Source organism: Pleurodeles waltl, chromosome 4_1, assembly GCF_031143425.1.
Source record: "Pleurodeles waltl isolate 20211129_DDA chromosome 4_1, aPleWal1.hap1.20221129, whole genome shotgun sequence".
Taxonomy (NCBI): Eukaryota; Metazoa; Chordata; class Amphibia; order Caudata; family Salamandridae; genus Pleurodeles; species Pleurodeles waltl.
In genome coordinates, this window is record NC_090442.1 from 484,994,115 (window position 1) to 485,007,412 (window position 13,298).

General features: G+C 42.4%; 1 protein-coding gene across 2 annotated transcripts in view; it reads right to left on the minus strand.

The window, feature by feature from the left end:
• PAWR (pro-apoptotic WT1 regulator) overlaps positions 1 to 13,298 on the minus strand; it is a 209,559-nt gene that overhangs the window by 43,375 nt on the left and 152,886 nt on the right. For both annotated transcript variants that reach the window (XM_069228776.1, XM_069228777.1), the window contains exon 3: positions 9,790 to 9,918. In XM_069228776.1, coding sequence (XP_069084877.1) covers positions 9,790 to 9,918 — 129 coding nt within the window. The remainder of the gene's footprint in view (positions 1 to 9,789; positions 9,919 to 13,298) is intronic.

Consider the following 13,298-nt stretch of genomic DNA (forward strand, 5'->3'; position numbering starts at 1 on the left):
GCCAGAGTCCTACAGACCAATCTTGCGCTTAAACTGCAACTACAAAATCTTCACTGGTATAATAGCAAGGAGAGTGGCAGACATTGTGCCCACCATTATTCATCCTAATCAAAGAGGCTTCACCCAAGGATGACAATTGAATGAGTTAACATATCTGCTAATTGGGGTAATATACATAGCAGAGGCATTTGATTGCCCTTTGAGAATAGTAGCCCTCGATTCTGCCAAAGCTTTTGACTGGGTTAATTGGGCATACCTGTGGGAAGTTCGGATTTAATGGGAACTTTATCACTACTCTAAAAGTCCTATATAAGGCATTTTTGGCAAGGGTTTTACTTAAAGGAACATTATCAGTGCCTATCTCTATCACTAGTGGGACTACGCAGGGTTGCCCCCTTCTTCTTGGTATTATCTGACCTTTATATAGAGCAGTCTGCTCAGTAGATCAGAGCAGATAATACTATTGCTCCCTTTGAGGCTTTTGGGTTGGTAGTAAGATTGGTTTTATATGCCAATGATCTTTTGTTACACATAAGCAATCTGAGCTACTTAATTCCTAAGCTGGAAGAGCATGCCCAAAGCTTTGGGAAATTCTCAGAGTATGTGATCAATAAAGATAAGACAGAGGTAATGTCTTGGAAAAGTGAGGAAAGATCAAATGAGATACTTGAGTATTTGTATAACACATGACTCAGGAGATCTTCCCAGGAAGAACTTCTAGAAAATCAGTGTTGAGGTGGAAAAATTATTAAAGAAATGGGATAACCTACAGTTAACGATTTACGGAAGTGTCAATTTAGTCAAAATGATGGTCCTCCGGAAACAGAATTTCCTGTTTAATACTGTTCGCCTAATGTTTCCCAGCACTGACAGACAGAATACAAGATAAAGTGAATAGTTTCATCTGCACATACAAGGTTGACATGGAAAAAACTGAGAAGGAAATTAACAGAGGGAGGGCCTTCCCTGACTTTCAGACATATTTCTATGCATTCCAGTTAAAAAACTGTTTAACGTTAGTAATGGAAGAGGATGACCCACCAACAGGTAGACTACGTGCAGAAATGTAGAGCAATTTAAGTCAAAAGCATTTTTTATATACGTTTGGGAACCCAAACTACTTTTAAAAAGTGAGATGAAGATCCTTGTGGCAGCGTAAAAAGTGTGGATTAATTTAAGAAAGGTTTTCAAAATCCCCTATTACTCAGTTCTTGCACCAATTTGGGATTCGCTCAGCATAACGGACTGTTTGAAACTTTCACTTGATTGGACTTTGAGACAGGTAGGATTCAACTACTGGGGGGCTTTAAAGAGGATTCGGACCTAATGGTCTGGGCGACAATGCCATCAAGAACGAATGGAAAACTCTTGAGGTTTAAATATCTCCAGATTTGGTCTTAGTGGGCCTCACAAATATAGCCTAGGAAGGGAGTGAAAAATATGAGGATTGGATAAGAGGCCTAGAGGAAGTAACGAAAGAGGTGGCATTATGGTATTAGGTGGTATTGGAGGCTAAGGATACCTGTCACCTAAAACCAGATCAAATATGGGGAGAGGACTTGCCAAAGATGGAGACGGAAGACCTATGGCAAGTATCTTTATTTTTCTTTAATGTAGCAAATTTTGTAGTTGCATAAAGAATTTTCAATTTTTCACTCTCCACAGGGTTTAATGGCCTCCCCCGTAAGTTGGCCAAGTTTGCATCCTGTGAGTCAAGTGCGAGTTCCCACTTGATATACATATGTTTGAAGATTGCCCGGCAGTGTCAAGAAATCTGATGCTGTTGAATGCGAGCATTACAAACACACCTGTGTGTTATCCAGTGGTGTAACCACTGCTCTGCTCTCTCCTTCACCCCTGCATCTTCGTTACCTCCTTCGCACCCAGCAGTGTAGCTGCAAATCTGCCTTTTGCCTTTCTGCATCCCTTTCCCTCATCCAGTTCATCCTTTCCTTCCAGCCTACTCGTCATGCTCCTTCATGCCAGCTTTTTAATTCCTGCAGCTTTTGATGAACACTCCCTGCTTTACCTCACTCTTTTCCTCGTCAGCCCCAACTCACCTTTCTTTTCTTACTAGAGCACCACTAATCTCGCCCTCCTTCACAGCCCAGCTTCCCATCCCTTCCCAACTCCCTGGCCTCTGCATTCCAGAGTTGGTCTTTGAAGGTCGGTTGAAAATGTTTTTTTACACTGGATGAAATGATGGTCAAGGGTTACATTTGCTGATGCCTCCTTATAAATGCGGGGACACCTACATTCTAAGAATGAGCTCAGTTGACAGTCATGATGGATCAGACTTAAGAAGGTTTTCCTCAGCACTCCAGAACTAAGGAATAAGGCACATTCAAGTGCAGAGATTTGTGCTTCAATGAAAGGTGTTCACCAAATATTTAATCAATACCAAGTCTACTGGAGTTGGAAAACCTTGGAACCCTGTTCCTTGGAGCAGAAAACTTAGACTGTGGGCATTTACTCTGTCTCGCATCTGCATGATTTTTTCTTTAAGGAATTCTACTTCAAACAATTGATGGTGGGAGAAGCCTGGCGCCAATCAGAATGGTGATACTAACCTGGAAACCGCTACAGCTGTTACTGGAGGGTAGTGGAAATTGACTAAAGAAACTCCAATCTGAGATGTGGCTTTGCTGAGTGAGCTCAAGGTATTTTGTAGCTCGAATCTAATTGAAATTTCTGAAACTGGTCATGTGTTGTGAGAAGGTGGTCTGAAGTCCTTTGAATACTTCAGAGAAGAGATATTCTTAGAAAATTCCTAACAATCTTTACATTTTTAATGAATCCATGAAACATGCAAACACCCTGGCATACTGAACTACATGCCAGATGCTACCCTACTAGAATGCAAAGTATTAGAGGAGCTACTTTTGAAGAAAGCTGCTTCAGACCTTTATACAACATTGCTCAATAATGCCCAGTGTATGTTCCCTGAAGCTAGGAATGAGGCCAAAATGTAGTGGCTATCTGTATGAGGTTCAGACAAATACAGTTGTGGATCTTCTGAAGGGTATGTTATATAGGAACATGATTAGCTAAGATTAAAACTGCTGTCAATGTTCTTTGTGTCCGAGGTGGGATGGTGGGAAACTTCTTGCACACCCTTTCGGAATGTACTAGAAGGAAGTAAACTGCTTCAGAAGGAAACACATTCAACAGAACAAAGAAGGAGTTACTTAACCCCGCAAATCAGAGGGAAGTTGACAGATATGCTGGCACCTCCTCTCCCAGTACATTGATATGGGATGTGTGCTTACCATTTAATATAATTAATGAATGAATGAAAAGATAAGAATTGCAAACACCCCACAAGCTGCCCTTTTTTAGACATCTGAATTCAATAGTTAATCTAAGGATGAGAATTGATATTGCTTTATCAAAAAACACAAGACTTATGTTGTCCATGAAACCCAGAAACATGCCCTGCTTTTTAAGGTGGAATGAATTACTTCTTAATTGCCAGAAGCAAAGAGCCCTAACTGGAAACCACCACCAGGAGTTTTTATCTCTGGGTTAATCATACTCTTAAGAGAAATAAAGTGAAAGTCCTTGTATATACTACTAGCATTTAGTGTATGACATTGCTTGGACTAAAATAAGGTGTATTAAAAATTACCATTTGAGCAAATAATACACTGATTAGTCACAAGCTCCTTTGTTACCATTTCCGAGGATCACTCAAGGCTAGGAAGATGGTGTGAGTTAATTTAGAAGAGTTTTAGTGGGAGGCTGCAATACAAAACTAAACAATCTTTTCTAACAGTAGTAATATGAAGCTAGACAACAAAATATGGTGATGCCAATGAGGAATACCCCAGCCCTTTTTTTTTTTTTTTTTTTTTTTTTAACTTTAAGCCTTTTCATCAGGGACATTCATTGAGGTATAAACACGTGTTTGTGAAGTATAAATTCTGTAGTGAACAGTTCAAACTGTGTTTGAATACAATACAACATTCAATCAGATATTACACTTCTAGTAGTATGAGGCACAATCTCTATCTAGACAACGAACTGTGTTGCTTTCACTAGAGAGCAAGAATCAAATGGTCAGGGAGTGTTGTCCAGGGAGTGTTGTTCTGGAACTACCATCTCAGGGGAGCACACATATTTGGGTCTAAATATTGCCAGAACCTGTGATGCATGTGGATAGGAAATAGCGCTGCAAAAAACATAAGGTTTTCGACTCAGCCTGCTTTCCTGGGATTAAAGTCCTTTTCGCAACATATTGCCACTTGTCTCTTGATGCATCTCACTGATGATGAGATCTCCTCTAATTATCCCAGTAACACCACCAAGGGAGAGGCCTTTAATTTGTGTTGTGTAAATCTCTTCCCAGTAGGACTCCTTTCGAGGCAGGACGAGGCAAGGTATGTAAACCTGCCCTCGTGCAAGACCTGAACAACCAGAGTCAGTGACCAAGACAAGAACCTTGAGAAACACTGGAGTGTAATACTACTGCTTTAGAAATTTAAAGGTAAGACACCTAAAAGTAGGACCAGCTCTTAGAGTAATTTGTCAACTCTCTCTGAAAAGTTGGAGCAATGGTCTACTGTAGAGTTGTAAATTTGTTTTGTCGTTCTAGTGGGGCAAACTCCTGGAGTAGATGGTTTATGTGTTCTGGCCTTGCAATTCCTCATTTTAGGAGTCTTACCTGATGATGGTACCGAATACCAAATAAAAGACTCAACCGTCTTTTGTTGTATACTCTATATCTAGCAAGGATTGAGCTGGACACTCATTGCACATGTTTGTATGACATGCTAATTTGAAATCGCTTTTGATTGCACTCAAATTTTTATGTATTTGATTTAGTATTTATTTGCCTAAATCCAAGACAAAAGTAAAAAAAAAAAAAAAAAAAAAAAAAAAAAAAATTCTTTGGCTATGCATATGGCAGTTGCCCCTTTCTACATAACAATGATGCCCTGTTTATTATATACATCTATTGTTGTATGCAAAAAAGAATTAAGTAACAGATATGTCCTTTTCCGATAACTAATATGCTTTTTTGGTATAAATTGTTTTATTCTGCTGGAGCTCTTTCTTCTTTTCATACTATTTAGTGTAGCTTGGGCTCTAGGGGGTGATACAGGCTCTACCCTTTATTTGTTCTGCAATGGAATAAGCAAGAGAGCAGAACTGTTCAAGACCAGTTGCTGAACTGCAGTACAAGAATAGACAACTGCTGTTAGCAACTTTGGTGTAGGAATGGGACAGAAAGGTCAATCCAGTCAACCAAAATTTCTCTACTGGAGTCAAGGGTCTCCACTATGTGTTCTAGGATTAAGGAATATTCCACCAACCCTCCTTGCCAGGTTTGGTATCTGAAACCTGTTGAATTTGCATTGACCCACCAGGAGGTACTACCTGATTTGGCATCAAGAGATAAAGTTGACCAAATGCTTGGGAATGACAGTGGAAATGTCCTTGATGAGGAAGGTGATGTTCGGAAAAAAGAGCTATTGTAGGAGGTATCTGCTGGGCACTGGGAAGAACCTGCACAGCTCTGAGTGGGTGAGGACCTCCTCCGTTTGACCACACTGTGTACCGTATTGAGGGAGGTTTTCTGTGAACCTGAGCTTGCCTGAAAGCTACAGCAAAAAACAAGCATTTGCAATGCAATGGTTCTCGCATTTGCTGGAGTTCGAGCTACTGGCGTTGTAAATTTATAACTGGTCTTTCCTGCCACATAATTCCAGTGGCCCTGCATATAACTAAAGCACTCACATTGACCTTCGTCCTTCATCTGCAGCCAAAAATGAAAATGTTGCCATTTACCATCCTAATTTAAATATGCTGTGCTAATGCCAATGGAGTACCACTTTCACCACCCCACCATCAGAGTTGCTGGCTGGCTAAAAAGTCCCAAAACAGGATAGCCACGGAGGAGTAACAAGAGAAATAAACTAGAAGGGTCAGCCAAACATATCAAGAATGTTCAGTCATAGTGTAATAAGGACGTTAAGTTGGCCTGCATCATGGTCATAATTGCAATAAGGAGAGATTAATAAAACTTATATAATTATCATATAAACCCAATAAAGATCTTTATCAGAAATAAATGTTTGGCATTGGGCTGTAATGCTCAGAATAGACCCTAGATAACACCACAATGAAAACAGCATTTGTAAGAAACATGGTCATGCTGTCACATTGTTAGTCCCTAGTGGGCATAACCACATGAAAAGAAAGTAACTTAAAGTATTACAGTGTAACCATATATTTATCACCTAAAGGATGTAGTGCATTACACATTTTCAGGGCTAAAAGGCCTACTGCAACTACAAACAAGACCCTTAAACACAAACTACACTAAGCTATTAAAACAAAGGTTCCAACCATGAGAGAGATTAAAAAGATACTGAATGGAGGGAGGGGTTAATATTTTAGGGCCCTCACTAATCTAGTGTGGGGACCCAGAGATGGCCTAAACAGAAAGTGTGTGACCTGCTGAACGTTTTGGTGGTGGTCACATTGTCCTAGGACCACCACAAGCTGAGTTATGGGCAAACGTGTTTTGAAAACAAAAATGCTTGCAAAGCATTATGGGGCGACTGCAGTGAATATTGTAGTATCGGCTCTCCCACTGTGCTGTGAGAGCGGTGCTGCTGACTGCTGTGTTTTTAAGTAAAGCATTTATGAATTAGAAGTGTTTTTTGTAAAGCTATGGAGCTTGAAGGGGAAAGCCACAAGAAATTGCTCTGATTAGGTAAGTGTGAACAATGTGACCAGCACTCCAATACTGCCAATGGAGTTTGTGCTGTGAGGGCCACGACTTCCATGGAGCACGAAAGAGAGCGACAAAAGAAAAATAGTTCACCCATGCTGAAGTATATCGGCAATCGTGCAATTATCCATGTAACAGGGTCAGTCTGCAGGCAGTAACAAAATTGGCCCAAGGCAGGACAAACAAAGCATTTAATAACAACATTACAGGATTTTTGAAAGGCAAGCCCACGAATGATTGAAAGTGATGGCCGTGAGGTGGGCATGGTTAAAAGCCCACAATACTTACAACACGTCAAAGCACTTGTATGCTTGACCTAACAAATGTCGCAAAGTTACAAAGCATGGGAAGAACACAGATCACCATCTTCGATCCATGACTGACGGCTCTATTCTGCCCAAGAGCTCCTGCAACCAACAATCAATGCAAAGATGTGAGGCTCTGAAAGAAGTCACACTGCATCCATGATCCATATCTGAAGCAAGCTGAAGTGCCAGAGGAATGCCACAGAATCAGGAAAGCCAACACCAGAGACTCAGTACTCACCATGACTGGGCTCCTAGCTGTTCTGGAGTGGGGTTCTGTCTGGGCCTGAGGAAGAACTTTAAAACACAAGGTTTACCAATGCATGAACCCCTAAAGGCCTGTTAACAGCGTCGGTGACTAATGATGACACTGCATCTGCTCACTTGCCATGCGAGTGCCATTAATGTTACCTGTCCAGCAGCCTTTTGGGCCGGGGGGAAAACCCTGCTCAGTAGATGCTGGGGCAATGTGCCACATACACACTGAGCAGTGTGACTAGGACACCTGACCTACGTGGTCACAGCATGGACCTGACCATGATAAAGGTACTGTGCACTTCAGGAAAACCCAAACAAGAGCAGGGGGCAGAACTGTCTCTTTCAGGGCAAGTGCAATAATTAAAATAGGCCCTTGAGGCAAATGATCACTTCTAGGACACACCAACCTCTATCCGAACTACCACAAGGATTCTGTAGTTAAGAGGAGGGAGTGGCACAAATTATCATACAAGATTGTGAAACAGGATAGATTAAACGAATTCCAGGCAGTAATAGCTAAAAATTAAATATACTGCCCTTTTCATATTTTATTCTCTGAAACATTTAAGTATAGTATCACATTGTGTGTGTGTGTGTGTGTGTGTGTGTGTGTGTATTAAGTACTTCTTTTTACAAGTCTAATCACTGGCTGTTCATTCAATTAGCAATACCAGTTAATTTGGCTTCTTGAGTTTTGACTCTCTAATCCAACATCACCTCCCTGAGTAAGTCCTGAACTGCACAAAATTGTTACCCTGAGTGTCAAGTGCTAAGGGGTTGTACTTGGTGCTCAGTTTTAAAACCCAGGGCACCAGTAATGAACAGCTTGGATTGACAAAAAACGGTCAGAATCGGAGAAGACTATATTTTGCTACACCAAATACAAGTGGTCCAGATGAACACTTCAATGCCACAGAGGTTTAAGAGGCTATATGGAGAAGCAAACAAAATTAACAAAAGTGTGCAAGATATATATTACATATTTCTTTATTTTTTCACTAAAAAAACCCAAAGGTTCCAGGGATGTTATAGTTAGGAAATAGAATTTTAAAAAACATAGAAATTCACTTGAAAAAAACCAAAGGGTACAGGGTCGTTATAGTTAGGCTTACATTTTAAACGTACAAAACCATAGAAATTCACCAACTATAGTTAGAGTTACCTCAAGTAACTATTACTTGTGCTGTAAGTTAACTATAACTTGTGCCCTCGCTATGCAGTTTTTTGTCAAAAATGTTACTGCAAATATTACATTGATATTTCCAATAATGTTATCAAAGCTGTCATAAGTGCCTTAATTTGTGGGGTCATTAGCAGTGCATGACTAGGGTGACCCATTCAAATTCGCAATAAAGAAAATGCCCCAGTGGAGGGGGCATGGGGTGGTGTTGTCAGCCAATCAGATCTCAGCGAATCCTTCATGCCCCTATATATATATACAAATCTGGATTTTCTTTAATTTCTCTAAAACTACAGAACGGATTTACATCAAAACAAAAAAGGTTGCTTTCTGGACCAGGACATACCTTTCTGACAAATTTGGCGTAATTCCGTCCAGTAGTTTTGGCGCTATCTCTGTTCAAAATCCCTATGGAAAAATGAATTTGGGACCCCCTTTTTTTCTCAGTGCCCCTTGGATGGATCACCCCGAACCTTTCCAGACAGCAGCTCAAGTGAGCGTTATATTTTCTTGGAAAGGTTTGTCAAGATTCGTTAACTGGCACCAAAAGTTATCAGCACAAAAAAAAACGCTCTTTCTATAGAAGCTTGGTCCTAACTTCTTAACTATCTACCTCGTAAATGCAAATGCTCAAATCACCAAAGTTAACTCCAGTAGCCAACATGTATGTGATATTTATATGAAACTAACATTTATGCCGTATATGTTGCTGTTTTAGACTGCTCCTCCAACAGGATTCTCTGTAAAGCACAAGAGCAAACCGCGTACAGAACTAGTCTAGACAGCATGCAACTGTTTCAGTTTTGAAGGCTGCAAATTGTTTTCTCAGTACATCTATTTGTTTCGGGTTTTCAGTATCTTCCGTGCACATATCCCACAAAATTCGCTAAATAAAAACAGACAATTTTATTTTTGCAACAATGTGAAGAAATAAGCATTGCCAGATGGCAGGCATCTACATCATAAATCCCATCAAGACAAAGGCACGGGTTTATATGTAAAAATCTTAACAGGAGGCTCGGTGAGGTAGACTAGAAACAGTAAAATGCAAGAAGACCTGCGACAGACACTGGCTAGCTACTTAGGGTGCAGGAAATCAGTGTACAAATGAAAGTATAGACCGACGGATCCCAAGGGTACGCAGTCTCGGCTGGCAGTGAAATAGGCGCACAAGGTAGACATGGCAACTCTTACATAGAGGGGCTGTCGGATAATCATATTCCAGTACACAATTTGTGTAATTTAAAACCCTCAGAAAAAGAACGCTTTGAGCATACCTAATTTATACCACGATTCTGCACCTTTACCTGCTGTAGATAGGATTCACTGGGGTCTGTATAAAAAGATTCATTTTGTGTTGTGTTCAGTTGTGTGACTTCATTAGCCTTCTTCCGTTCCTTCTGCCCGGCTTCGTCTTCATCATCGTCATCTGGACTCTAAACATATGATGGAAATAAATATATATCAATATATGCAACATCTCGTGTTTCCAATAAGATAAACAGCCGGCCAGGCATGAGCTCAGATAAGCCGAATCTCCACAGACCTACCAAAGCCCCATACACATATCCCAAAGCACTGAACATACATGCCAGGGACTGATAACTGTTCAGAGCCACCCAGGTGCCGATAGTGCTGTCGCCTGCCAACTACGCCTCAACAACTCTCCAGTTCAGCTTTTTCTCCAATTGGTTGGAGATCTACACAAACCAGTTGTGTGGTGTGATGGTGGAGGAGTGGCACGGGCAGGGGGAGAGAGCACTTGTGCTACCCTTCCCCTAGACCTGGCTCACCTGGAAAGCGGATTCGGGGGTAGACCTGAGCCTCCACCAGTGCAGATTCCACTGCCTGAGTTTGGGAGGGCGTAGACTCTCGTCTTGCCCCCTGAATTGCCATCGGTTTTCAGATCAGCTGCTGGAAGGCTGTTCCGGAGTCTGGGTAAGTGACGGGGTGCAGGGCACAGAGCATGGGGTGAAACTCTGGTGACTGCAGGCTACTGACCAGCAGCACAGGTTTGGAGGATTCAGCAGGTCTCCATCTGTTGTACTGACGCCTCGGTCAACAACCCTAAACAGCAGTGAACCCGTGCTTAATTTGTGCTTGTTGTTTCAGGTGCGGAGGCCGGCACTTATTTTTTCTGCCTCAAGCATTTACTGCGAGCAAGAGACACATTAGGAAAGACGGAGGAAGAGCAAAAACGAAAAAGTGTCACAAAGGGAGAAAGCTGCAAAAGTGAGCTGAAGGGAGAGAGAGTGTCTGTAAATCAAGAGGCCCGAGGTGGCTTTAGCATTATGCTGCCTCAGCATTCCGTGTTCGCACATTTAATTGCAGCAGCCGAGTGTTTAAAAGGAGAGCTTTGGGCACCAGCAAGTTTTTATTTACAAATTAAGCACTGCAGTGAACTCATGAATGTATCAAATCAATTGTAATGGAAGTAGCACACCTATCCCAACAAAATATCTCCCATCAGCCGACAAGGCTGGTCAGACAGCACTGATCTAGCTGGATAAGAAGTGTTATTAAATGGTGGTTTCTATGATCTATACTAACTTTTATTTACACAAGGCTACAAAAATGTATTGATCCCTCTCCCTCCCACACACACACATCACCTGCGCTATATAGATTCTGCTGTACTGTAACTCAAAGGCCACTTGTCAGAGGTCAATTGTGATGGACGCCAGTGATGAGCCCTAAAGAACTCACCACAGAAGGTGCCAGAGATCTGCACATGGCTATAGTCAGGCCAAGACGACTTAAGCCACCCTAGCACTATCGTCTTCAGGCCTACGTGGATCCAGCATCCAACAAATGTGTTCTGTGATTCGAACAAATGACTGAATTGGCATCACAGCCACATCATAAATTATTTCTAACGGAAAAGGTGCCCTTTTGCTTTCCAAATCGGATATCTTCCAGAAAAGCATGGGATATCACTTCCCCACTATGATTTATGCTAAGGGAATCTATACAAGAGGCTGGTAGGTTTATAGTTTGTCACCTGTGATCAAATATATAAGTGATAACATTTCAACTTATTTTGTACAATCGCACAAACAAGGGTTTCAAAGTAATAAATTCAAGCCTCACACACTTTATAAATGTGTGGTGATGGCGCGAGCGTTTGTTTCGACCCGGACAGTCGATATAATCTTGAGGTCACTTTCTGATGCAATTTGTCAGTTCACTTTACCTTTGCCACTATTCTTCTATTTACATCTCCTGCAGATCACTGTCCTGTAACACTGACACTGCCCAAGTTACTTGGTTTGTCGAATGACTCTAATTTTGAGAAATTCCCTCCATTTGTTCACGGAGGATCGGCGGCCTGCATAGCAAGTTCCACTTTGTGCCACGTTCTAGTCTGTACATGGAATCTTCAGGCCTCTTCTGTGCCGTACGACCCCTAAAAGCCGCTTGCCTGTGAACGTTAATGCTTTCTCCCTCGTTAGTACCCCATACCGTCCGTGTAAAGCAATACATTTAACGCAAGTAATTTATGTACCATGTTCTGTAACTTAATTACAGCCATCTACAATGTATGCTACTCCACCAGATTAAATCCTCATATGCACTGGCAGTCTTTTCGCTGCTGATCCCTATGAGCGCTCTTACTAACACTGCAGTGAGCAGGTGGTGTCAGTGACTGAGAGCAAGAAGTAACAAGCATTGGCAAAGCCAATACGTCTCGCCTATAAAAGAGCTGTTGCTTCTGTCGATGTGTTTTGCCATGTTGTACACCAGTGTGGCTGCTGTGCAGCATGGCGAACAGTGGCATGGAGTGTCAGAGTGGAGTGGGGGAGTTGAGTGTTGTAGAGTGAATTTGTTGGAATGTCGCAGAGTGAAGTAGAAGGAGCAGAGTGTGAGAGCTGAGTGGGAGGAGTAGAGTTGAGTGGCAAAAAATGTAATTGAGTGGGGTGGAATAGGGTGGAGAGGACTGAGGTAGTGGGGTGGATTGAAGTAGAGTGCAGTGGATTGGACTGGGGTAGAGTGGGGCAGATTGAGTGGAATGGGGTGGATTGGAGTGTGGTGGATTGGAATGGGGTGGGGTGAGATGGTTGGGTCTGGGCTGAATTCCAATATTGTGGATTACAGTGGATTTGATAGGACTGAAGTGAGGTGGATTGGACAGAAGTGGGATGGACTGGATTTGAGTGGGATGGGATGGATTGGAGTGGGATGGGATGGATTGGAGTGGAATAGACTGAACTAGGATGGGGTACGGGGACTGGGATAGACAAGGTGGACTGGAGTAGAGTGTGGTCAAATGGAGTGGGGTGGGGTGGGGTGAGGTGAGGTGGACTGGATTGGCGTGGGGTGGATTAGAGTGGGGTGGGAGGCAGGGAGATAGATTGTAGTGGGGTGAATTGGAGAGGGGTGTATTGGATTGGAGTGTGGTGGGCTGGAGTGTGGTGGATTCCACTGAGGTGCTGTGGATGGATTGGATTGGAGTGTGCTGGACTTAAATGGGATGGGGTGCGGTGGACTGAACTGGGATAGGGCGTGGGGAATTGGAGTGGGGTGGATTGGGCTGGGGTAGGCTGAATATATTGTATTGGAGTGCGGTGGGGTGGAGTGGGGTGCATTGAATTTGGGTGGGGTGGGGTGGAGTGGAATGTGGTGGATTTGATTGGAGTGCGGTGGATTGTTCTGGTGTAGGGTGGATTGGATTGGGAATGGGTGGACTGAAGAGGGGTGAACCTGACTGAAGTGGGGTAGATTAAGATGATCTGGAGTGGGGTGAATTGGACTGGAGTAGTGTGGATTAATGGGGACTGGATTGAAATGGGGCGGATTAAAGTGGATGGTATTGGAG